The following is a 24,228-nucleotide window of genomic DNA, read 5'->3' as shown; positions in this document are numbered from 1 at the left end:
TTAACTCACGGGGCTGCAGTGACGCGGAATGATACCTCCTACCCTGGAGTTCCTATTCCCCAGTGCCCTCTGGAGTGGCCCCACCTGCCTGGAAGGGCCACAGGGAACCGGTATCCTACTCCTGAAGACTAAGATCTGAAAATCTAAAAGCCCTCAGCACTTTCTGTGAATCTTTTTCCCTGCGTTCATCTTTGTGCAATGAATTAACTGGGCCTTAGTTCGGGGTTTTAAAAATAGGGCAGAAATGACTTGAATGTGGCCACAAGAGGCCAGTTGAGGGCAGGCAAGAGGCCACAGGGATGTGCTTCCTGTAAAAGGCCCATCCTAGCCTGCAGGTGGGTCAAGGTGAGGATGCTGGATGTGGGTCAGGACTTAAAAAAAAAAAAGCCATGGTCTTTCCCTGGGAAAGATGGAAAGGACATCAAAGAGGCTGCATCCAGGGACAATTCCAAATTCACAGGGACCCTCCTGCACATCGGTGGACACAGCCATGAGGCCCCTCCCATCTAGGTGCCCAGCCTGAGACCAAGGTCAAGAGGAACCTCTGAGAAGTCACCTTTGAGTCCCTTGGCACCAGGACTTCAGAGATGCTCTGTTCAGCCAGCAGACTGAACAGAGGATAAAAGGGTTTATTAGCAGGGTACCTGGCAAGGATTAGACACCTAGCAAATACTAATTTCCCCTCCTCTCCTTAGCCACTGAAAGCCAACTCATAAACACAGCAGAAACCAGAAAAACAAATAAACCAATGCTTACAACATATCCATATGTATAAATAAATGTATACTATATTTGAAAGGCAGCAGCACTCTTCCCATCCCTATTTCTTCTTTCTCTCATAACATGCAGTAGCAGGTAGAAAGATCTCCCGAAGGTTGCTCCAAAGCCCATGCGAGTGGATGTTCCGGTAGGCCTGGGGCTCCGCTGCTGGGGGCCTGGCCACGTGGGGACAGTGCTGGCACCAGGCTCGGTTGCCTTTGTACCACTCGTTAGTAGTCTGGTTGGTGGCGGCCAGGTACAGACAGAAGCACAGATAGCCCCCCAAGAGGAAGCTCAGCACCATGACAAAGCCCACCAGGAAGACGATCCTTGGGAAGGTCAGGAACAGGTACTGGGGACAAAGAAGAAGCATCATGTTAGACAGCCAGGCTGTGACCTAAGTCAGGGTCACCCCCACCAGCCAGGGTCTTGTCCACACACATGGCAGAGCTGCCTCCCCAGCTCCCCAATCTCTGACCCACTGAGGACAATCAGAAACACAAATGGCACAGACAAACAGCCCAGGAGGAAATCCCGGTGTGTGTAAGAACTTCATATGGGATAAACGGAGTGCGTACATTGAGGAAAAGGGGAAGGACACTCGGGAAATGGTGTTATGCCAGGTGGCTATACAGAAAATAAACAGAAATAAATGCAGATCTTAGTTCATACATCAACATAAAGTCCAGACAGACAGAAGAGATCAGTCTCTCTCTGAAAACAATATGACCACAGAAATACATGTACAAGGGTATTCACTGCAGCATCAGCCCCTCTTCCCAAAAGAAACAGGTTAAATGTCCATCCAGGAGGTAGAACAAAACTCTGGGATGGTTATGCTATGGAACAATAAGGAGCCATTAAAGTGAGGTCAATGTTTGTGCATTAATTTGGAAAAGATGCTGGAAATATATTGCCCAATGAGAAAGACAAAATGCAAAAATCACCATGGAATCCTGTTTGTGTAAAAATAAAGCTAACTCTGTGAAGGTGTATGGCTATATAAAACAGATACAGGGGGGAAAAAAGCCTGAAATAAACAACAAACTATAAAGGTGTTTGCCTCTGGAGAGTGAAATTGTTGGGAGAGGAATAATTTCCAGTTTATATTTTATTTTTGTCCAAGACAGTTCAAATTTTATTTTCACTCCCAGCTTTATAGAGATATAACTGACAAATAACATTGTGAAAGTTTAAGGTGTAACCATGTAATATACAACATAATGATTATCTATATTATACCGGTGAAATGATCACAGTAATGTTAGTTAACACATCAGTCACCTCATATAGTTATAATGTGTTATCCTAGTATCAAACAGATAAATAGAGGGCATAATACACACACATAAAAACACCCTAAAATGGACTTATCATACAATCCACAATCACACTGAATACCTATTTTCACATAGCAGCTTATAAATGGAAGTTCATAGCAGCCTCATCAGTAACAGTCCAAAACTGGAAATTATCCAAATGTCCCTCAAAGGGTAACTGATTAAACAGACTGACCCATCCACACCATATTCTATGGTGTGACAGTAAGAAGGAATGAACTACTGATACAGGGAAACACCTGGATGGATCTCAAAGAAACTGTGGTGAGTGGAAAAAACCAACCCCAAACTGCTACTGTAGGGTTCCATGGAGGTAACAATCACGAAATAACGTAATGATAGACAGAACAGGTGGGTGGGAGCCGGGCATTAGGGATGTGGGGAAGAGGCTGTGGGGATCAGGGGTACCACCAAGCGTCTGCAGTGATGGACAGAAACCACCTTGATTGCAGTGGCTGTTCTGCAAACAGCCCGCAATGCAGTTACCTGAACAAGAAAGACAGTGTCGACAACCTGCAAGTGGCCGAGGTCATCGACGTAGGTCTGCAGGTACACGTCTGACATCACCACCAGCCGGACCAGGAACACGGTGCTCACCACGGCCATGGTGGCAGCCGAGGCCGTCAGCGTCAAGAGGTAGGAGAGGAAGTACCGGGTGTTCCAGGCCCCGATGCAGTTGTTCACCCACACACAGTGATGGTCAAACCGGTGCACACACCGGTTACACACACCTGCACAGCAACAGGGGAGCCACAACCCCGCGTCGATCCTTGGTAACAACAGCAGGCACACCTCCCGAGAACGCAACACACGGACACGAGCACTGAAGGCTGGGGGAAACGGCAGCTGCCGCCACGTTTTCAGAACCGCGGTGTAAATACAGGGGCCAATGCAGTAGCCACGTGTGGGGACCGAGGCCTTGAAACACGGCTACAAGAACCACCTGAAGGAACACTTTGTTGACAGTGATAAAGTCCCACTTGTTTTCTAATTTATGCAATGCTCCTTTGAGTTCAATGTGAGTTAACACTGAGGTGACACAGTACTTAGTGAACTCACTTTATTTAGATATAATTTTAAAACTGATGCTTCCGCTTAAAAGTCACATCAGTTTTTTGGATAAAGATGAACCATCACGTCAATGTAGATGTGGATATTAAAGGAAAAGGACGTTTTGGTACCGACTCAGTCACTGAAAAACTATTACCAATGTCTAGAAGAGCTTGGGTATATGAATCAGTTCTTCCAACTATAAATTTTAAGAACTCTAAATACACATCAAGAATGCCCAATAAAAAATTGATGTTTACTGAGATGTACCAGTGATGTAAAAAACACAATGAATTCCAAGGAATTAGTATGAAAAGGGAACATAAACAATCCATGAGTGATATTTTTATTTTTTATATTGATTACACGTTAAGATGGTGTTTTAGGTATGTTAGGTTAAATGAAACATATAATATTAATTTTGTCTATTTCTTGTTTACTTTTGCAATGCGGCTACTGGAAAATTTAAAATCCCCTACGCGGCTCACAGGACACTTCTGTTGGATAGCAGTGATCCAGTATCTCGGGCATGCCCTAAGAGAGTAGGCTCTGCCAAGACTCAAGTCAGCAAACGCAACATCCCACAGAAGCATCTCTTGGGCAGCAAGCCCAGCCAACAAGGACAGGCTGTCGGACTCAGAGCTGAAGGCTGCTCATGAGAACACAAGGCTTCACCCCCAGGTATGTTAAAGAAACCATGATCAGGTCCCTACCGGCAGTGGCCGCTTCTAGATGTATGTAACATTCTCTGACGGACAGAACCCTCTTGTCTGCTGGGCAAGGGCGGAGCTGGAGGGGCCAAGGCCAGACTTACTGCAGTGTTTGGACCGCGCTGGTTTCCTTAAATCACAAGTAGGGCACCTCACGTTCTTTGGGAACATCACTTCATCGAATTCATAAACTTGAAGGAACAGTAATTCATTTGCTTTTGTTATGGTGCCTGAAAAAAGGAAGCACAGGTTGTCAGTTTTGAGCTACACAGTCGACTGGGTGTTCAAGCAATCTGTCCTGGAAAAATACAACCAACATTGCTATGTTTAGTATTCCAAATAATTTATTTTTTAAATTAACAGCTTTATTGAGATACAGTTCATAAAACCAAGTGGCTTGTTTATAGTGTGCCATTCGATGGTTTTTACACTCACAGACTTGCACAACCATCACAAGCAGCTTTAGAACGTTTGCATCACCCCAACAAGAAACCCTTTAACAGTCACTCTTCACTTCTCTCTAGTCCCACAGCCCCTGGCAACCACCAATCTACTTTCTGTCTCTATGGATTTGCCTTTTTTGAACACTTCCTATAAACGGAATCATACAATATGTGGTCTTTTTTTACCTGGCTTCTTTCACTGAGCATAATGTTTTCAAGGTTTTTCCATGTTACAGCATGTATAAGTACTTATTCCTTCTTATGGGTGAGTAACATTCCACTGAAGAGGTATATCTCATTTTATCTATTCATTAGTTAGTACACCTTTAGTCTTTCAAAAATAGAAGTTAAAATAAAAAAAATACCCAGCAAGTATCCAGCAAAAAACAGTGTAATAATATCAGACAGAGGAGCCTTGAGAACAGTGCATTACTACTAACAGAGAGGCTCATTACATTTAGAAAAAAGAATTCAGAGATAATACTAATTCTAAACTTAAATACTCCTGAGTATATATAACTATCATACACACATAAATATTTAACAGCTTCAAAATATGTGAAGAAAAAAATCTGTCAAACCTACCATTAGAATGAGATCACATACTCTCTGAGTAATCAATCAAAAAAACTTAGTATGAATATAAAAGATCTCAACATAATTAACATCTTCATCTAATGGACTTATACAGTTGCCTGTATCTAAGAACTAGACAATATATACTCTTTAAGAAAACACGGATTATTTATAGAAACTGACTACATACCTGGGCATAATGCAAATATCACTAACCATTTTAAAAGAAAATGTATCATACAGACTGAAAGCTCTGTACATAATACAATTAAGTGAAAGTACCAAAAAATAAAAGTGTATGGCAATTTTTAAATAGTTTTAAATAATCTGTGAGGCAAAGAAGCAAAAAATAAAGTTAAAAAAAAAAAGCACACCTGTGTGCATGAAGAAGGACAAAAATAAAATTAGAAAACACTCCAAACCGAAAGATCAGGCTTCCCTGGCAACTCAGTAAAGAATATGCCTGCCAGTGCAGGAGACACGGGTTCGATCCCTGGTCCGGGAAGATCCCACATACCTCAAAGGCAATGAAGCCCGTGCACCACAACTATTGAGCCTGTGCTCTAGAGCCTGGGAACCGCAACCACTGACGCCCACGGGCCCTAGAACCTGTGCTCAGCAACAAGAGAAGCACCAGGATGAAGAGGAGTCCTCACTCGTCACAACGAGAGAAGTGCCCGTGTAGCACCAAAGACTCCGCATTGCCATAAATAAATAAATAAAATTCAAAGCAAACAAACCTGAAAGTTCATGCACACCTTACATAGCAAATCTTCTGCAAAGCCCTGAGAGGGATCACTACTTGTTTGTAATACTGTCAACGAGAGCTGTCAGCAGTTTCTATACTAAGAGCCTCAACTTACCAGGGTTGGTTACACAACTTAGGGTGAAAAAAACCAGGTTTACAATCAGCAGCAGATAAGGCAGAAAAAGGTAACACAAAGAGAACTCCAGCTGTTGACAGAGGCCGAAAATTTCCCAGGTATATTCGGTATAAACCATCCCTTGCAAGATGAGATGCAGGATAACAAAGGTGTAGTTTCTGAAAGAAATAGGTAGACGACTTGTTCACAGGGGCTTCTCTGTGAAAAACTTGTAGCATGCTATGGAATTAAAAGATGCTTACTGCTTAGAAGAAAAGCTATGACCAATCTAGACAGCGTATTAAAAAGCAGAGACATTACCTTGCCAACAAAGGTCCGTCTAGTCAAAGCTATGGTTTTTCCAGTAGTCATGTATGGATGTGAGAATTGGACTATAAAGAAAGCTGAGTGCTGAAGAATTGATGCTTTTGAACTGTGGTGTTGGAGAAGACTCTTGAGAGTCCCTTGGACTGCAAGGAGATCCAACCAGTCCATCCTAAAGGAAATCAGTCCTGAATATTCATTGGAAGGACTGATGCTGAAGCTGAAACTTCAATACTTTGGCCACCTCATGCAAAGAACTGACTCATTGGAAAAGACCCTGATGCTGGGAAAGATTGAAGGCAGGAGGAGAAGGGGACGACAGAGGATGAGATGGTTTGATGGCATCACCGACTCGATGGACATGAGTTTGAGCAAGCTCCGGGAGTTGGTGACAGACGGGGACGCCTGGCGTGCTGCAGTCCATGGGGTCGCAGAGTCAGACACAACTGAGCAACTGAACTGAACTGATGCTATGGAAAGTGAACCAAGGGACACCACTTCTTTTGGGCTTGAGATAAGAGTAATCATGTGAAACCCTTCACCTACTGCCTACCACACAGTAAGTATTCAATAAATCTTATCAATTATCATCATCGTCTTTGTTAGGAATTGAGGTCTCAGTATTAGATACATTTCTTTTTATAGAAATCCGTGTCAATATTTTCTCATTCTTTAAATATTTCTATTTAAAATTAGGTATGTTGAAACCCCAAAGATATAAGGCAGATTATCCATGAGTAGAGGGTCTGAACCCAGGACTCTTGATCCCTCCAGCATCGTGCCCCCTAACATGCTGGAACGAACAAGGAACCTCCTGAAGCCAGAGGACAGCAACAGCTAACAAGCTAAACAGAATAGAAGATACTACTAATACTTAAAACTCTGAAATAGAAATACCTTGTATGGAAGAGGTAATGAAGCACTCTTAGCATGGCTCTCTGAAGACATTCTGGAATTATACATGAAAATATCTAAAACAAAAAAGAAAGGTTCAGTTTCATTTCTTGTTACCTACCCCCAACTCCTAAACAAATTAGATGCTTCACTTTCACCTGGCAATACGGTAATATTAAGGCGTGTTTCTGCTTATGGGCAGAGAACTGATCTAAGTGAGAACAGAGGAGGGCTTCCTGCAGCAGGCCTTCCTTTGATGCCCACTCCTCTGTTTCTACCCTAATGTCACACAAGGCACCAACTGGAGGTCTTCAGGCAAAGGGAGGTGAGCAGAGGGGCTGGATCAGGTGATGCTAATGTGAACTGCTAACAAAACCTTTCCTTGCCCTGCATTCAATCCGAAGTCCCAGAGTCCACTGGGCATTAGCCCGGGTCCCTCCCAGCCAACTCCCTCCCAAGGCACTTCACCCCAATTCTGCTCACTCTGATCCCTGGAGTGTGGGTAGCCTGATGTTCAGCTTTCTGTTCACACAAGCCCCAGTTTCACCCATCAGGGCCCTCCAGGCATACACTTCTCACATCCATGCCCAATTATAGGCATCAAATCCAGGGAAACAGCCAGTCTTGAGAATGATAGCTTTGGAATATACCACAACTGCCGTAAGTAAAAGAACAAGTGAACGAACAAATAAAAATGGCATCACCTTTTCGTTCTGATGGAAAACTGGCAAGCCTTTCGTGTGTGTGTGTGTGTGTGTGTGTGTGTGTGAGTGTGTGTGTGCTCAGTCGTCTTCAACTCTTTGTGACCACGTGAACTGTAGCCCATCAGGCTCCTCTGTCCATGGGATTTCCCAGGCAAGAACGCTGGAGTGGGTTGCCATGCCCTCCTCCAAGGGAGCTTCCTGACCCAGGGGTTGAACCCGCATCTCTTTTGTCTCCTGCACTGGCAGGCAGGTTTTTTACCACTAGCGCCCCCTGAGAAGTCAAGCCTTTTAGACTGGTGGTATTCAAGTGGTCTCCAAGCATCACTGTTACCTGTGCTCCTCTGCTGATCAGGCCTTGCAAGTAATGGGTTTTCGAGCCTATGCAGATCATCACAAAACCAAGCAGCACCAAAGCCAGGTAGAGCAAGAAGAGAACCAGAAAGTCCATCCTGGGGCTACGAAAGAACAGAAAGAGTGTGACTGCTACTGAGGGATATATTCTAACACATATTCGCAGACACTGATTCCCTAAGTGGCTCCTCAAACAGAATTCTTCAGCCTTCAAGCATGAACTGCCTCTCAGTGGGGCTATTCACCTGGTCATCCTTCAAGAGTTTCCTAATCAAACCACTGTGGTCTGTCTTGTGGCATTTCCTGCCTGCAAATCCCACAACCAGTGGGGAAGAATATGCAGAAAACATCGGTCTTCCCTCAAATAGCACACTAATATAAAATGTACCCAAGAGAATCTGCTAACAATATTATTGGAAAGAGGGTCCAGCAGAGGAGGTCAGGGGCCAGGATCAGTAATGGCGTTTTATGAAGCAACCCTCCAGGCCAGTGACCCCAACAATCAGGGACCACCCTGAGGGACCAGAGTCAACACACAGGCCTATATTAAGAAACTGGAAACGGTTACTCTGGGCCTTGGCAGATATGATTCTGGGCAGAACTTTCAACTGAGATAACCAAACTGGAAACTCTACACGAGATAAGACAGAAGAAATAAAGAGCAGTAATTCTCACGAGGTGATTCGGGGTCCCCAGCCTACATATTTCTTTTATCTGGATAGCTTTCAGCCGACAGCTCTGGCGTTCCTCCTCCGAACATTCACGGAGAACTCAAACTGCATCTCCTCTTGCGCAGTGGCGTGCGCCTGGCGCAACGAGTGGCACCCAAAGCTACAGGAGACATGGTTCCCCTAGGAGGCTGGATCTGGCTGCAGAGACATCAATTCAACACACATGATATAACAGACTAGGAGTCGGGGGCGGACTCTACTGTGGGAAAGAATGTGAAAGTCGGAGGATCGTTGTGCCCCCGCAGGGTGAATGGAAATTTTAAGATTTCGAGGGAGCAAAAAAGCTAATCGGGAAGAAATAACCCAAGAGACTTGGATCTCGGTGTTTATCCCTATACTTAAGGAGCCCACGCTGGGGACCCAACAGAAGGGCATTCCCGAGGCTACACTCCGTCCGAAGATCCCAGCAGCTCCGGCCATTTCCCCGGGAGCCAAAGCAGGGCGGGGGGGCGGAGTTAGAAAGATCGGAGGGAACACGGAGGGTGTCTGGGCGCCGGGCAGTCCCACACAACGGGAAAGGACTGGTCAGACAGGGAGACGTACGACTCTGCGCCAGCCCGGGTACCTAATACCCCAGCTGAGGCTGACTTACCGCCGGGATCTGCCAACAACCAGCTTTGCCCTGGCCGGCGCCTCCAGGGCGCGTCCCCAGACTTCCGGCGGACACGTGACGTCAACATGCGACGCTATTGTTGGCCCGCTCGACTTCCGGCGGAAGTGCTTGCGGAAGGCCGCGGGGGCGGAGCTGTCTGTGGCGTTCTGCTCCCTCTGAGGTGTCTCTAGTTTCCCGTTTGGGCACTTCCAGACCGACGACTGGAGGTCCAGTTTTGGAGAGCCGTTGTCAAAAACCTTCAAAAGACTGTCCCAGGCCCGGTGTGGGTGAGGACGCCGGTGTCGTGAAGCAAACCTAGCCACCCGCTGACCTGAGTAGAGCCCAGTCAGGGCCGGGCTCCCAGCCGTGCAGGGGCCTTGGCAGCCCAGGACAGGCACACCTTGGCGCTCGTACACTGTGTCTTCGTGATGAACAAAGTTTGCTTTGCTTTCTGCCAGTTGCACCGTTTGGACTCGTCTGAACCTTTCCAATGGCTTTGCTCCTGCTGTCTCAGAACAGCTCTGAACATCCTGCACCTGGGTGGTTGAGGATTGTTTGACTCCAAATACGGACTATAAGAAGGAAGGTTGTTTAATGATAGTTGAACCTGGAGAGAGAAAAGCTGCTTCCAAACATAGCATTGAGAAGGCCCCTGTGGGGTGTTCCTTTGCCCTGACACCTCAGAATCCGCTGAGACCGGTCTATTCTCGATGCCTCTGAAAACATGAGCCAGGCCTATCCTCCCTTTGAGGGGAAATGTCTGTGATCTCCAAACATGGGCATTAAAGCGCTTCTCTTTGCCTGTCTTTGCTATATACCCCCAGCTTATTGATTCTTCTTTTTTTTTTTTATTTTCTTTTTAAAAAACTTCCCAAGCTGGTCACTTTCTGACACATTATGTGAAAGGCATTCATGAACTTGAGGACACAGAATCGAGAAACAAAACCCAAAAATCAGAAAATATGATAGCACCAGGGAGGTCTGTGGTTATGGATGGAACCTCATCAAGTATGCGGAGTGGCTGGATTTCATCTGTTTTCTGTGGACTCATCACCCTGCTGGTTAATTCTGAGCTGGTAGTTAAGTATTTTGATTAGCTTTCATCACTCATAAGCACCGAGGTTTATTTTTAACCCCATTCATTTTTCTTCAGATGGTTTCATTTGGGCCTCACTTTAAATCTTGGTTTGATTACTAGGGTATATTGTGCTGGACTGCTTTTCTTTCATTTTTTTAAATTTATGCAAGTAATACTATATTGTGTTCTCCTTGTAAAAGAGTCAAACTATACAGAACGAAAACGTCCCTTGACCACCACCCCTCCCAAATCTCAGTACTTTGACAGAATTAATTACTTATTTAGTGCGTATATTCCACAACTCTTTATACATTTATACAATGTTGTTTAGTCACCCAGTCATGTCCGACTTTTCGCAACCCCATAGACTGCAGCACGCCAGGCCTCTCTGTCCCTCACCATCTCCTGAAGTTTGCCCAAGTTCATGTCCATTGCATCAATGATGCCATCCAGCCATTTCATCCTCTGACTCCCTCTTCTATGTATTTATTAAACAAATAATGTATTGAGGGACTGGAAAGCCCAGGTGGTTCAGTGGTAAAGAATCTGCCTGCCAAGCAGGAGACAAGAGATGTGAGTTCTATTCCTGGGTCGGGAAGATCCCCTGGAGAAGAAATGGCAACCCACTCCAGCATTGTTGCCTGGGAATTCCCATGGAGGGAGGAGCCTGGCAGGCTATATAGTCCATGGGGTTGCAAAAAGTTGGACATGGCTTAGAAACTAAACAACAACAACAAATTGAGGGACATCCCTGGTGGTCCAATGGTTGACAATCCACCTTCCAACGCAGAGGATGTGGGTTCAGTCCCTGGTAGGGGAACTAAAATCCAACATGCTGCGGGTCAACTGATCCTGTACTCCATTTGCAATAAGAGAAGGCCAGTGCACCACAACTGGAGAAAGCCTGTGTGCTGCAATGGAGACTCAGTGCAGCCAAAATAAAAATTTTAAACTATGTATTAAGAACCCAGATCCAACCAGTCCATTCTGAAGATCAGCCCTGGGATTTCTTTGGAAGGAATGATGCTAATGCTGAAACTCCAGTACTTTGGCCACTTCATGCGAAGAGCTGACTCATTGGAAAAGACTGATGTTGGGAAGGATTGGGGGCAGGAGGAAAAGGGGACAACAGAGGATGAGATGGCTGGATGGCATCACTGACTCGATGGACGTGAGTCTGAGTGAACTCTGGGAGTTGGTGATGGACAGGGAGGCCTGGCGTGCTATGATTCATGGGGTCTCAAAGAGTCAGACATGACTGAGTGACTGAACTGAACTGAATACACCAGGGACTGTTTTAGGCACTGGGAACATAACACTAAAATGGAAAGATCCCTGAACTTCATAGTTTACATTGTAGTGTGTACATACTACTACTACCAAGTCGCGTCAGTCGTGTCCGACTCTGTGCGACCCCATAGACGGCAGCCCACCAGGCTCCCCCGTCCCTGGGGTTCTCCAGGCAAGAACACTGGAGTGGGTTGCCATTGCCTTCTCCGAGTGTGTACATACAAATACATAATTTTTTGTTTGCCAAAATAGCATTATTGTATACATAATGGTTCTACCTCTTGCTTGCTCTTTTTTTTTAACCCCAGAGTATGTCTTGGTGATCCTTCACACCACTACATAATCATCTGCTATATTGTATTTACCTCACATGTACAATTCATTATTTGGCAGAGCCATAACATATCTGCCAAAGTCTCAAACTCTGTTGCCTAGAGGGGATATGCAAGCAACAATTCAACAAGGTGACAAAGTGGAGCAGGTGTGTTTTGTTCTAAGCAGAAGTAGCTATTTACACAGACCAAAGGATTGTTAACTTGAATGCCAGTGTTTTAAGAATATTTGAAAACCCAGATCTTTATGACATAAATCTAATTTTTTAATATTTGCAACTAATTCAAGATTATGAAACAGTATTCAAGCTAAGCACAACATACCTGCAGGACAAATTTAGCCTAAGGGCCACCAATTTGCAACCTTAAATGTAACGGTCCTATTTTTAAACATTTAGGTCAATTTCAGGTTTTGCTATTACAAACTGTGTTGCAGTGAAAATACATTTATGAAGTTCATTACACACAAGTAGGTATATTTTTCTAGGACAGCTACAGGAAGTAGAATTCCTGGGCCCCAGAATATATAGATATTGTTGTCGTTGTTATTGATGTTCAGTTACTAAGTTGTGTCCGACTCTTTGCAACCCCATGCATTTTTAGTTTTAATAAATAGTATTAAATTGCTCTTCCACTTCAAATGTCTGAAAGAGCCTGTTTCTCCAAACCCTTGCAAGCATTTGAGAGGTCAGGTCCTTTTTGTTTGTTGGTTTGGCCATGCCACAATGCTTGTGGAATCTTAGTTCCCCGACCAGGAACTGAACCCTTAACCCAGGCCATAGAAGTGGACCACCAGGGAATTCCCAGATCAGCTCCTTTAATATATACATTTTGATGAGTTAAATGGCATTTTATTTATTTGTTCACCACACACTTAATGTAGCACTTACCATGTTCCAGGTGCTGTTCTAAGTAGTTTAAAGTTTTTTAATATTTATCATTTAATTTTTATAGTAACTCTGAGATAGTTCAGTTCAGTTCAGTTGCTCAGTCATGTCCCGACTCTTTGAAGCCCCCAAGGACTGCAGCATGCCTGGCTTTCCTGTGGAAGTTCAGGAGTCTATCACCCCAGGAGTCCTTCACCAACTCCCAGAGTTTGGTCAAACTCATGTCCATTGAGTCAGTGATGCCATCCAACCATCTCATCCTCTGTCATCCCCTTCTCCTCCTACCTTCAATCTTTCCCAGCATCAAGGTCTTTTCCAATGAGTCGGTTCTTTGCATCAGGTGGCCAAAGTATTGGAGCTTCAGCTTCAGCATCAGTCCTTCCAATGAATATTCAGGACTGATCTCCTTTAGGATGGACTGGTTGGATCTCCTTGCAGTCCAAGAGACTCTCAAGAGTCTTCTCCAACACCACAGTTCAAAAGCATCAATTCTTCGGCACTCAGCTTTCTTTATAGTCCAGTTCTCACATCCATACATGACTACTGGAAAAACCATAGCTTTGACTAGACATACCTTTGTTAGCAAAGTAATGTCTCTGCTTTTTAATATGCTGTCTAGGTTGGTCATAGCTTTTCTCCCAAGGTGCAAGCTCTCATACTTACTATGAATTAAGTATTATTATAATTATTATACCACTTTTATAGATGAGGAAATGGAGACCTAGAGAAGTTAAACTGTTAGAGTTAAAATGTTAACAATAGAGTTAAATGTTAAATAAAGTTAAACAATAGAGTTAAAATGTTAAACAATAGAGTTAAACAATAGAGTTAAAATGTATGAGAGCCATGATTCAAACCCAGGCCATTGGGCTAAAGAATCAGTGTGCTCAAGGCAATGGCACCCCACTCCAGTACTCTTGCCTGGAAAATCCCATGGATGGAGGAGCCTGGTAGGCTGCAGTCCATGGGGTCGCTGAGAGTCGGACACGACTGAGCGACTTCACTTTCACTTTTCACTTCCATGCAGTGGAGAAGGAAATGGCAACCCACTCCAGTGTTCTTGCCTGGAGAATCCCAGGGATGGGGGAGCCTGGTGGGCTGCCAGACGTCTTTGGGGTTGCACAAAGTCAGACACTACTGAAGCGACTTAGCAGCAGCAGCAGCATTGCTGTGCTGGGCTGTCTTAGTTACAACTGGCTGGCTTCTAGCCATGCTGAGCATCACTAGACATTTAAGTTGCTTCCATATCTTTTCTGTTGTAAACAATGTGCCACAGTGAACACTGGGTTGCATGTATCCTTTCAAACCATGGTTTTCTCTGGATATATGCCCAGGAATGGAGTTTCTGGATCACAGGGTCGCTCTAGTTTTGGTTTTTTGTGGAAGCTCCATACTGTTCCTCATAGTGGCAGCATCAATTTACATTCTCATCCACAGTGTAAGAGTGTTCCTTTTTCTCCACACTGGCTCCAGCATTTATTATTTGTAGACTTTTTGATGGTGGCCATTCTGGCCGGGGTGAGACGATATCTCATTGTAGTTTTGATCTGCATTTCTCTAATAATTAGTAATGTTGAGTGTCTTTTCATGCACCTCTTTGCCATCTATGTGTCTTCTTTGGAGAATAGGAGTGGATCTTTATTGGTCTCAGCCAATCAGGATAATCCTATCTTCCTTATCACAGTAATTTTTCAAAACCAATTAGAATGAAGCTAGGATTCCTGTTCAGTGGTGCCTCTTTTCCCTTGCATGAGTGCGTGCTAAGTCGCTTCAGTTGTGTCTGACTCTTTGCAACCCCATGGACTATAGCCCACCAGGCTCCTCTGTCCATGTGATTCTCCAGGCAAGAATACTGGAGAGGGTTGCCATGCCCTCCTCCAGAGGATCTTCCCAACCCAAGGATTGAACCCAAGTCTCTTGCATCTCCTCCATTGGCAGGTTGATTCTTTATGCTTTTCCTCTACCTAGGTAGTTTTAATTTTTATTCAAGGATATGACATAGTGAACTTAATCTAACCTTATCATTGAACATTTGTGCCATTTCCTACTTTTTAGTATTATAGAGATTTACAAGTATTAATATGCATAGGCTTTTTTTTCAGTTGAATTATTTTCTCAGGACATACATTTCAGTGATCAGTTTGTTCCTGAAACTCATGTGTTACTGGCATTTTATTTTTTCCTTCTCTTCTTCAAAATCTCCAAGCATGAACCTTGACACAAGTTTATAAATAGCATATGAAAACACTGCCTGAAACCAAAAATTTAATATAAGTGGATAGGAAGGAGTGTATCACCTTTAAAGCCTGTAGCAGGGAATCCCTCCTGGCGCGTTCTGAAGCCCTCCTGTCAGCCCCTGAAACTGGACCTGTGGTGTCACTTTTTACCTGCTACGAGATCGATTGACAGACTCAACTGCCTTGTATACCACCATCTCTTATCCCCAAGGGAATGACTGAAGCAGCAGTTGGAAATGAGGTACAGGACTTCATATTTGCCTTTGCAAGGCAAATATAGCACATGGTACTTGTTTGCAAACAGTGATTTATTGGTCAGGGAGAATTTTACAGTGGAAGAATAAAGGAAAAAATTTAAAAGAACATAATGACAGTATTTTTGTTGGAGGGCAGGCATTGGTTCTGCATTTGCTTACTATTGTATCAGTAGCAACTATTTTAGTGCCTCGTTCACATGTGTGTCTGTGCGCTCAGTCGCTCAGTCATGTCTGAACTCTGCCTGCCAGGCTTCTCTGTCCATGGGATTTCCCAGGCAAGAATACTGGAGTGGGCTGCCATTTCCTTCTCTGGGGAATCTTCCTGACCCAGCGACTGAACCCATGTCTCTTGTGTTTCCTGCATTGGCAAGTGAATTCTTTACCCCTAGTGCCACCTGGGAAGCCCTGCCTTGTTCATAATAGATTCTCAAATCAAATGTGTTGAACAAATGAAAGAATAAAGATGGATTCTATCCGAAGGAAAATCTATACCCTGGATAGCAACCAAAACAAAAATTCTTCTGCCCAGTAGATTGGGCTGTTACATGTCACCATTAAGCAGCTGGAAGATAACGTAGGTTTGGCCAACTTACACTTTCCAGTTGGCCTTGGCTACCTTGCTTGCTGCCCCTTAAGGTAAGAGAGTTCAGCTCCAAGGTCAAAAGGGTTGTCAGGGCAGAACCTCCATTCCTGATTGTTTCTGAATGGTTTTGAGCCAGTGCCCTCTTCAGCTCTCCTCACCCCAAATGCTCTGTTACTCTGGTTACCAATCCTGCATTTCACCATCAGCTGTGGTATCTCTCAAATCAGAGTGTATGTATACCTATACCTAAAAGTTATCAGATGTCCCTGGTGCTCCAGTGGTTAGGAATCCACCTGCCAATGCAGGGGACCTAGGTTCGATCCCTAGTCAGGGATCCTCTATGCCGCAACCAAGAGTTCACATACTGCAACTAAAGATTACATGTACCGCAACTAAGACCTGGGGTAACCAAATAAATATTTTTTAAAACAGAAGAAGATGATGAGCTCAGGAATCTGACTTCCTGGGTTCCACTCTCTTCTAGCTGTGTGGTTTTTATTTAACCTCTCTTAGCCTGTTTCCTCATCAGTTCAAGTAAGGATAAGAGACTACAAAGGTTGTTGTAAGGGTTAAATGAGATAATGCACGTGAAGGACATTCGGTCCACATTGGCCATTCATATAGATGCAGTCCTCAAACTTAGTGAATGTGATCAATACAGGAGAACAAAGTGGGAAGTATTTCTGACCTCTGTAAAGTTTTGGGGTATTAGAGTTCCTTTATGTAGCAAGTAATAGTAAGCCCAACTGAAATGGAATTCAGCAAGCAAAGGAGACTTGACCTCTGCCACTGGAATATCCAGAGACGGGACAGGCTTCAGGAATGGTTTGAACCAGCAGCTCAATGGCATCATCGAGGACAAAGGTCCTTTTTGTCCCTCACTCTGTCAGCTGAGTATCAGCTTCATCCTCAGACCAGCTTTCCTCTTGGGATGGCTGCTAGCTACATTTGGGTATTCACGCTTCCACATTCACTTCCACTGAGGGGGAGAGTAGGGAGGTTTACCCAGGTATTCCAAATAGGAGTACTAAGACTCATCCTGCTTGGCTTGAGGCAGAGGCTAACTCCTGCACCCAGTTTGGAGGCTGGGAAAATGGACTTTGCCTTTTAGTGAGTTGAACAAGCACCGCCCCCCACCACCACCACCACTGAGGCTGCAGGGAGGATCAGTTTCTCCCAAATCATAGGGGCTGGCTGCTCAGGGGAGAGGAAGACTCCAGATGGAGACCTGGATAGTACTAGAAAGTACTAGAAAGGGACATGGGTGCTGGGGAGAAACTCAATACATGGGTACCTAATAAGGTGTCATATCTGGAATGAAAAGAGCAATGTGTTAAAAATGTCCCACCAATTAAGAATGAGCCCAGGATGAAGCATTTGAAAAAGAATAGATACACATATAACTGAATGACTTAGCTGTACACCTGAAACCAACACAACGTTTGTTAATCAATTATACTTCAAAATGAAATTAAAAGTTTAAAAAAAAAAAAGAGTGAGCCCAGGATGAATGAAGTTGCACTGTGAGAACAGGAGATGCCTGGAGCGTAGCAGGAGCTCGCAGTGGACGCCCTTCATCTCCCAGACTCAAAGGCAAATCTATTAATAAAATTCCTCACTGGCAAGCCGTCTCCTGGTGTAAGTTCAAGAAAACGAGTATTCAAAGGAAGAGGGAGGAAATTCTAGCCACAAAGCTGCAGCCTCACAGCCCTGCAAGGTCGCCCAGGACAGATGCAGTTTCTTAGGAAGAGCAGGAGGGCGTAAAGAGAGAAGAGGCAGAGGCTCTCCAGCATCACGGGGGCAGCAGAGAAGGGGCCGGGAAAGACATCCACGTTAGGATGGTCAACCCAGAGGGCCACGGAAGCCAACAGGCAGGCGGAAATGTTACCTCAGGTCTCCAGGAGGCGGGTGGGAGGGGCCTGGAATGAGCGTCTGGAAAGCAGGGTGCCGCCTGTCCTGGCACCAGGCTTTGTGGGCTCCTCTGGTCCCCAAGCCACCACGCAACTCCTCTTGCCATGGACGGAGCTCCAGAATCTGCAGGATTAGCAGTTTACAAACTCTGCAGTCTGGAGGAGGGGCATCCAGAGCCTGGCGTTCTGAAGTGGTTCCAAACACTAGCCCGAAGCCCTGGGACCAGAGGGAGGGGCCCCTGGGATACACAGTTTGTTGTCTGTCACGCACCTGACACAGTGAGGTTGTGCAGCACCCTGACTGTCCTACTCTGATGGTGCTCCCAGGAGCGGTGAAGGGTGCCGAGAGAGCTGTGTGTGCAGCTGAGAGGCGTTCAAGCTGGCCCAGAGTCCAAGGTGCCAAAGGCAGCCTCCGTTGTTTCACCATAACTGGACTGAGCTTGGCTCCTGTGGCCCAGGTTCTGAGTTTGGGAGCGGGGATGAGTCTGCTCCTCCTGAGCCTCCCTCCTCACCTGCTGCTCAAACTCTTACTTCTTTGGGGTGTGAAAGAGGCTCTTAGTCCAGGCAGTGTTAGTTCAGTCTTAGTTCAGGCAGTCCCACTCTATGATTTATGGTTTAAACCATAAACTTTTGCAATTTTTTTTCCATTCCCAAATCCCCAACTTAGCGTGCGCACACACACACACACGAATAGTTTGTATTTCAGACCTTAGTTTTTTCAACAGATACTGTAAAGTCTACTTAGCAGGCTGAAAGACCAAAAAGAGCTCTTTTAAGGCTAAATCTCCCACTGCCGGCCCCTCACACACACCCCAAGTTCCTAAAGCTGCCTTGACTACTGGGGGAAGGGCAGCAGGTATAAGGGATGGGAAGGGCAACTCCTCCAAATCGCTACCACGTTTCTTTAAGGATGGGTGTGGTCTTATTCCTGGCAGAGCTGGAGGTGGTTTACCTCCACAAACAAAGAAGGTAAAATAACTTTCAAGTGAGTAGAGAGGAAGCAAGACCAAGGGGAAAGGAACTCGAGAAAGACGAGGTGTGCCAGTGGGCTGACCTCACTTCTCTGGTGGAAGCAGGGACGTTGGGAGAGACTCCCGCCAGCACTTGGCTCACAGACCAGCTCTGCATGCAATGTCAGGCCAAGGCCTGTGCCAGGGGCTGAGCAGAGAGTCAAGCCTGCCTGGATCTGGACGTGACGGCTAATACTTTGTTCTCTACTGTTGTACCGCTAATGCTTCCTATGACATGGCCGTGGGATTTACAGTCCCAAATGCTGCTCATCACACCGCACTGCTCTCCAAAGAGCGACCCCAACAAGCCTCATCCTTAATTCACCCCAGATCCATGGGCAAGTAAGCCCCCAGCTTTTGGCCTGTTTGCCACTAAGCCAACTCTCCTCCTCTGAACTTGTTTTGAAACAGCTGTGGCAACCAGCATTTCCAACTCTCTGGAGGCTGACTCCCCACCCCACCATCTTCCCCAGCACCCCAACATTTGCAAACTGGGTAGGAAAATGAGTGACCTTGTCTGTGGTAGGGACAATGTCCTTTGCTCACCCCATGGCTTCCTCTGCCCAGGAACGGGTACAGTGACATCTCCCAGGCTCCTTTGAAGTTTGTCCTGGGCTTTGAAAAGCATGCAGAAGAAATGCAGGTCGCTTCTAGACCATTCCCTTAAAGCATTCCCGCACAATCCTCTGGCAATCTCTTCCCCTTCTATTGATATAATGGCTTTTACAGAAGTGACCACATGTTTAAGATGTTGGCATCACAAGATAGAAGGATCTGGAACCCAGCATCTTTTCCTGGAGGTCGCCCCCACCCCCGGCCCAGGAAATCCACTCAATCCACGCTGAACTGTAATGTAGGCAGTGAATAAAACTTTATTATGTTAAGCCCCTGAAACTGCAGGTCGTTTGCCCCCACAGCCAGCACCCATCACCCTCATTAATACACTAGCCAAGTTGATGACCCCATGCTAGTCATCAAGCCTGCCCTCAAAATTCCATTATGACAATTGGTCAACTTCAGCTCTCATGTCACGGGGATGGACAATCATCTGGACCAACCCCTCCATCCCCTAGCAGGCTGTCACCTGCTCCCCTGCCTTTGTTAGCCAGGGTCCTACCGCACAGTGCTCATACACTCAGAGGGCTTCAGGTAGGAGTACATGATGTGATTGCAAGATATTAATTGCCCAGTTGGGCTCAGTCTCCTCAGTCCTGAGTGGCCGGATGTGTCGGGATAGACTTGGCCTGGAGAGAGGAAGACAGCAGCCAATTTTAAACTGATGTCTGGGTCTTCCCAATCAATCGCTGCCTCCCCACATTTGCTCTCCTTGGCGGAGGCCACTTCCCCAACTCCTAACACATCCTGAATGAAGAACCTCTTAAAGCATTCTGATGAAATTTTACTATGGCAATGAGTAATTTTGTTAGGGCTGCCATAAAAAATACCACAGACTGGGTGGCTTAAAGAATAGACATTTGTTTTCACACAGTTTTGAAGGCTGGCAAATCTGAGGCCAAGGTGTCGGCAGAGCTGGTTTCTCCTGAAAGCCTCTGTCCTTGGTGCTGTGTCCTCCCATGGACTTTCGTCCGTACACATGAGTTCCTGGTCATCCCTCTGTGCAGATGTCCTCTTCCTGTAGAGACACCAGTCAGATTGGGTTAGGGACCACTCTACCAGCCTCATTTGAATTTGACCATCCCTTTTAAGACCTTATCAGCAAACACAGACACATTTTTGAGGTACAAGAGTAGGGAATTCAACATGTGAACTTGAGGGGATGAAATTCAGCCCATAACCGACTGGATTCATTTTGTGGTGTTTGCAGTCATGGTTGATAAAAGCCTCTTCTTATAGGGGAAGTCTGATCAACTACAACATACCCTTTTTAAAATAATAATTATTTATTTATTGGCTGTGCTGGGTCTTCATCTCTGTGCGTGGGCTTTTTTAGTTGTGGTGAGTGGGGCTACTCCCTGGTTGTCTTGTGCAGGCCTCTTATTGCCGTGGCTTCTCTTGCTGCGAGGTGCAGGCTCTCGGATGCAGGGGTCTCAGTGCTTGTGGTGTGTCGGCTCAATAGTTGCAGCTCAAGGGCCCCAGAGCTTGGGTTCGTTAGATGTGGCCCACTGGCTGAGTCTGTGGGGCATGTGGGATCTTCCTAGACCAGGGATCGAACCTGTGTCCTTTGCACTGCAAGGCGGAGTCTTAACCACTGAACCACCAGGGAAAGCCCACAACGTACTCTTAACAGGGAACGGGGGTTGGGCTGGATGTTTCCAAAATTTGCTAGAAGAAAAAAATTAGGAGAAAATCTACATAACCTTGGCTTTGGGGATGGGTTTCTAGATACAACACCAAAAGCATAATTTCCCCCACCCCCAAATTTTAATAAACTGGATTTTATTCAATTTTAAAACTTTGCTCTGGGACTAACATTGTTTGTTTTTTGTTTTTTTTTTAAGTACCAAGGATCTTTATTCTTAGGTCTGATATTTAATCTGTGGCTGCAGATAATATGTCACTATTTAGAGAATAAAAGGTCCCATTATCTTCATTCAAGTCTTCAGCCACAAAGTTACACCTTATTCTCATACAAGATAAGGGTTGGTAGGGGATTAAGGAGGTACACTGAGGATAAAAGCAAAAGGGAACAAACACTTTTACAAGCATATCGTCCCAGTTACTGTGAAGGTTACGTTTCAGGTTAATTTACAAAAGTAGTGACAGAACCATGATTTCAGTGAAAATCAACACATTATACCTTTTAAAAAACCAGAAATACTACGTCAGGCAAGCATGCGAAATTCAGAGTATAAAAAAATGCAAGGGCTGGCTGCCCAAACAGATATTTCCCTCAGAAAGAGGGATTTGAAAATGCTGCACAGAACCAAAGGAATCAGAAGCTGAATTAGCACACCCATTTCCTCAGTTTATATATGAGGCAAGTGGGCAGACATTAACTGGTAAAGCTTACTCAGCCAGATTAAGAATGTATAGACATCCAATTCCTGGTGCTATCCGCAACTACATGTATCTAAAATACAAGGAGGTAAATATCCAGAATACATCAAACCCACTGATTTAAAGAAAACACTTCAAGGGAGGGGGTGAAGTTGTTATTATAGCATAGCAGCACATTACACATATTTAAGAGATTAAATGGAAAGAAATAATCTCTTAATGCTCAGTTTTGATCAACACAAGTTTCCAGCCAACTTTCTGATGTAGAGCAAAACAAGTATATTCTTGAGTTTTCTTTTACATTTTTTGGGGCCTATCTTTCAAAACTGAGCACCTGGTATTTTTAATGGAAGTAATGGGATGTTATACATACATTCTAATCACACATTTTAAGAATAAACAAAATGCATATTTCAGTAATTCATAGTGTATTTATAAAATGAAAAGCTCTCTATCAAAATACACTTTCCACTGGGAAAAATAAATAAAACAGACAAATGGATCTACACAAAGTAAAAATTAACTTTGGTAGACTTCACTGTGGAGGACAGTCCTTAACAAGCTTATCTGCCCTTACTCCTCCAGGGCCTATCATCTTCTGAGTTAAGATTTTAAAAATATGTTTTAATTGAGATCATTATGTTGACATTTGTTTCTCCTTCCACATCATCTTCAGCCAAGCCCTGAGCACTTACAATTCTCTGACTAATTGTTGGGAGCTTAGTCGGAAGCATCTGGAACACTGGTGGCGGAAGAGTTTGTTGCCACACTTGCAGCACCTGCTGTGGCCGTCCACACACAGCAGTCGAATTTGTCAGATGGTCCACACCCTTCTCATACTCACCTTGAGCTAGTAATCCTTCACCAAGCTGTATTTCTTCTAGAAAGAATTTCTGAACGGCTTCAGCATCTTTAAGGTCAGGTAACTTGGAAAGCCCAGCTCTCTCCTTGGCAAGCTTCTGTTTCTTTCTTCGTTCTCGCAGCCTGTCCTTGAAGTTGGGGTCACTCCGTCTCTTGCGGTCGAAGTAAATGCAGTAACCGATGAAAAGGGCCCCGCACACGCCGGCGGCGATGGCGCTGTTCCGGCCCACCATCTTCTCTCCACCGAGGAGCCCGGTCGGCTGCGGCGGGGCCCGCAAAGAAGCCGTTGACCGCGAAGCCTCGGATCCGAGTGCGCGGCGCAGTCCAGACGCCCGCCGCCCGCCGCGAGGGACGCGGAAAGCTGGGACTAACACTGTTAAGAGAATGAAAATACAAATTACCCACTGGATAAAATATTTTAAATCACTTATCAAATAAAAGACCTGTGTTCAAAATACACAGTGAAAAAACTCTTAACACTCAACAATTACAAAAAGTTTTTTTAAACAAACAAAATATATGAACATGCACCTCACCATAGAAGATACACAGGTGGCAAATAGCACATGAAAATATATATATTTATGTAAATTTCTAGATATTTACCCAACTGATTTATGTCTACACAAAAACCTATATGTGAATGTTTAGAGTAGATTTATTAATAATCACCTAGAAGCAACCAGGAGAATGCAGTGGCACCCCACTCCAGTACTCTTGCCCGGAAAATCCCATGGACAGAGGAGCCTAGTGCACTGCAGACCATGGGGTTGCTAAGAGTCGGACACAACTGAGGGCCTTCACTTGCACTTTTCACTTTCATGCATTGGAGAAGGAAATGGCAACCCACTCCAGTGTTCTTGCCTGGAGAATCTCAGGGACAGCAGAGCCTGGTGGGCTGCTGTCTATGGGGTCGCACAGAGTCAGACACAACTGAAGCGACTTAGCAGCAGCAGCAGCAGAAGCAACCAAGATGTCCTTCATAGGTGAATGGATGGTGGTCCATCCATAAAATGGAATAATGTACAAAAATATAAAGGAATGAGCTATGAAGACACAAAAACATGGATGAATCTTAAATGTACATTACTAAATGAAAAAAAAAGGCTGTTTGATTCCATTTATATGACAATCTGAAAAAGAGATGGTAAAAAGATTAATGGTTACCCGAGGACTGAGGGAACAGAAAGATTGACAACACAGGAGGGATATTTTAGGGCAATGACACTCCTCATGGTGGACACGTGACATTAAGCGTGTGTCAAAATCCATGGAAAGTTATAGCCCAAAGAGTGAACCTTAATGTATGCAAATTTTAAAAAGCATTTAGGGCACTTCCCTGGTGGTCCAGTGGTTAAGACTCGGCACTCCCAATGCAGGGGGCACGGGTTAGATCCCTGGTTAGGGAATTAAGATCCTGCATGCTGCAGAGTGTAACCAAAAAAAAAATTTTTTTTTCATTTAGTAAGTTAGGGCATCCCAAGATGA

General features: G+C 44.9%; 2 protein-coding genes across 5 annotated transcripts; both read right to left on the bottom strand.

Moving 5' to 3' along the window:
* Window positions 1–766: 766 nt before the first annotated feature.
* Window positions 767–9,626, bottom strand: ZDHHC4 (zinc finger DHHC-type palmitoyltransferase 4). 4 transcript variants are annotated; one of them, XM_055561772.1, is made up of 8 exons: window positions 9,338–9,626; window positions 8,716–8,883; window positions 7,995–8,118; window positions 6,963–7,036; window positions 5,742–5,920; window positions 3,964–4,089; window positions 2,613–2,830; window positions 767–1,111 (listed from the first exon to the last, which is right to left on the bottom strand). In XM_055561772.1, the coding sequence occupies exons 2-8, from the start codon at window positions 8,772–8,774 to the stop codon at window positions 821–823; spliced, it is 1,071 nt and encodes a 356-aa protein (XP_055417747.1). In that variant the 5' UTR covers window positions 8,775–8,883; window positions 9,338–9,626; the 3' UTR covers window positions 767–820. The 4 variants fall into 4 exon arrangements, with proteins under 4 accessions (XP_055417747.1, XP_055417746.1, XP_055417749.1 ...); XM_055561771.1 differs by having other exon boundaries at window positions 2,586–2,830; window positions 9,338–9,621; XM_055561774.1 differs by lacking the exon at window positions 8,716–8,883 and having other exon boundaries at window positions 2,586–2,830; window positions 9,338–9,621.
* On the bottom strand, window positions 9,334–23,158 carry LOC129637681 (mitochondrial import receptor subunit TOM20 homolog). The gene is made up of 2 exons (XM_055561896.1): window positions 22,545–23,158; window positions 9,334–9,594 (listed from the first exon to the last, which is right to left on the bottom strand). The coding sequence occupies exons 1-2, from the start codon at window positions 22,971–22,973 to the stop codon at window positions 9,334–9,336; spliced, it is 690 nt and encodes a 229-aa protein (XP_055417871.1). The 5' UTR covers window positions 22,974–23,158.
* Window positions 23,159–24,228: the final 1,070 nt, after the last annotated feature.

Source organism: Bubalus kerabau, chromosome 23 (genome assembly GCF_029407905.1).
Source record: "Bubalus kerabau isolate K-KA32 ecotype Philippines breed swamp buffalo chromosome 23, PCC_UOA_SB_1v2, whole genome shotgun sequence".
Lineage (NCBI taxonomy): Eukaryota > Metazoa > Chordata > Mammalia > Artiodactyla > Bovidae > Bubalus > Bubalus kerabau.
Note: the sequence above shows the minus strand (reverse complement) of the source record. Positions and strands in the feature narration are given on the sequence as shown.

Bases quoted from the DNA above. Each gene is read 5' to 3' on its own strand.
- ZDHHC4 (XM_055561771.1), bottom strand. From the start codon at position 8,774: ATGTTCGGAGGAGGAACGCCAGAGCTGTCGGCTGAAAGCTATCCAGAT. The intron at 7,037-7,994 runs GTAACAGTGATG...TTTTTGTTTTAG, and splicing joins TGATCAGCAGAGGAGCACAG to ATATTTTCATGTATAATTCC. The intron at 5,921-6,962 runs GTATTTCTATTT...TATTTCTTTCAG, and splicing joins CATTACCTCTTCCATACAAG to AAACTACACCTTTGTTATCC.
- LOC129637681 (XM_055561896.1), bottom strand. From the start codon at position 22,973: ATGGTGGGCCGGAACAGCGCCATCGCCGCCGGCGTGTGCGGGGCCCTT. The intron at 9,595-22,544 runs GTGGAAGGAGAA...AGTCTTTTGAAG, and splicing joins AGGGCTTGGCTGAAGATGAT to GTTTTTGACAACGGCTCTCC.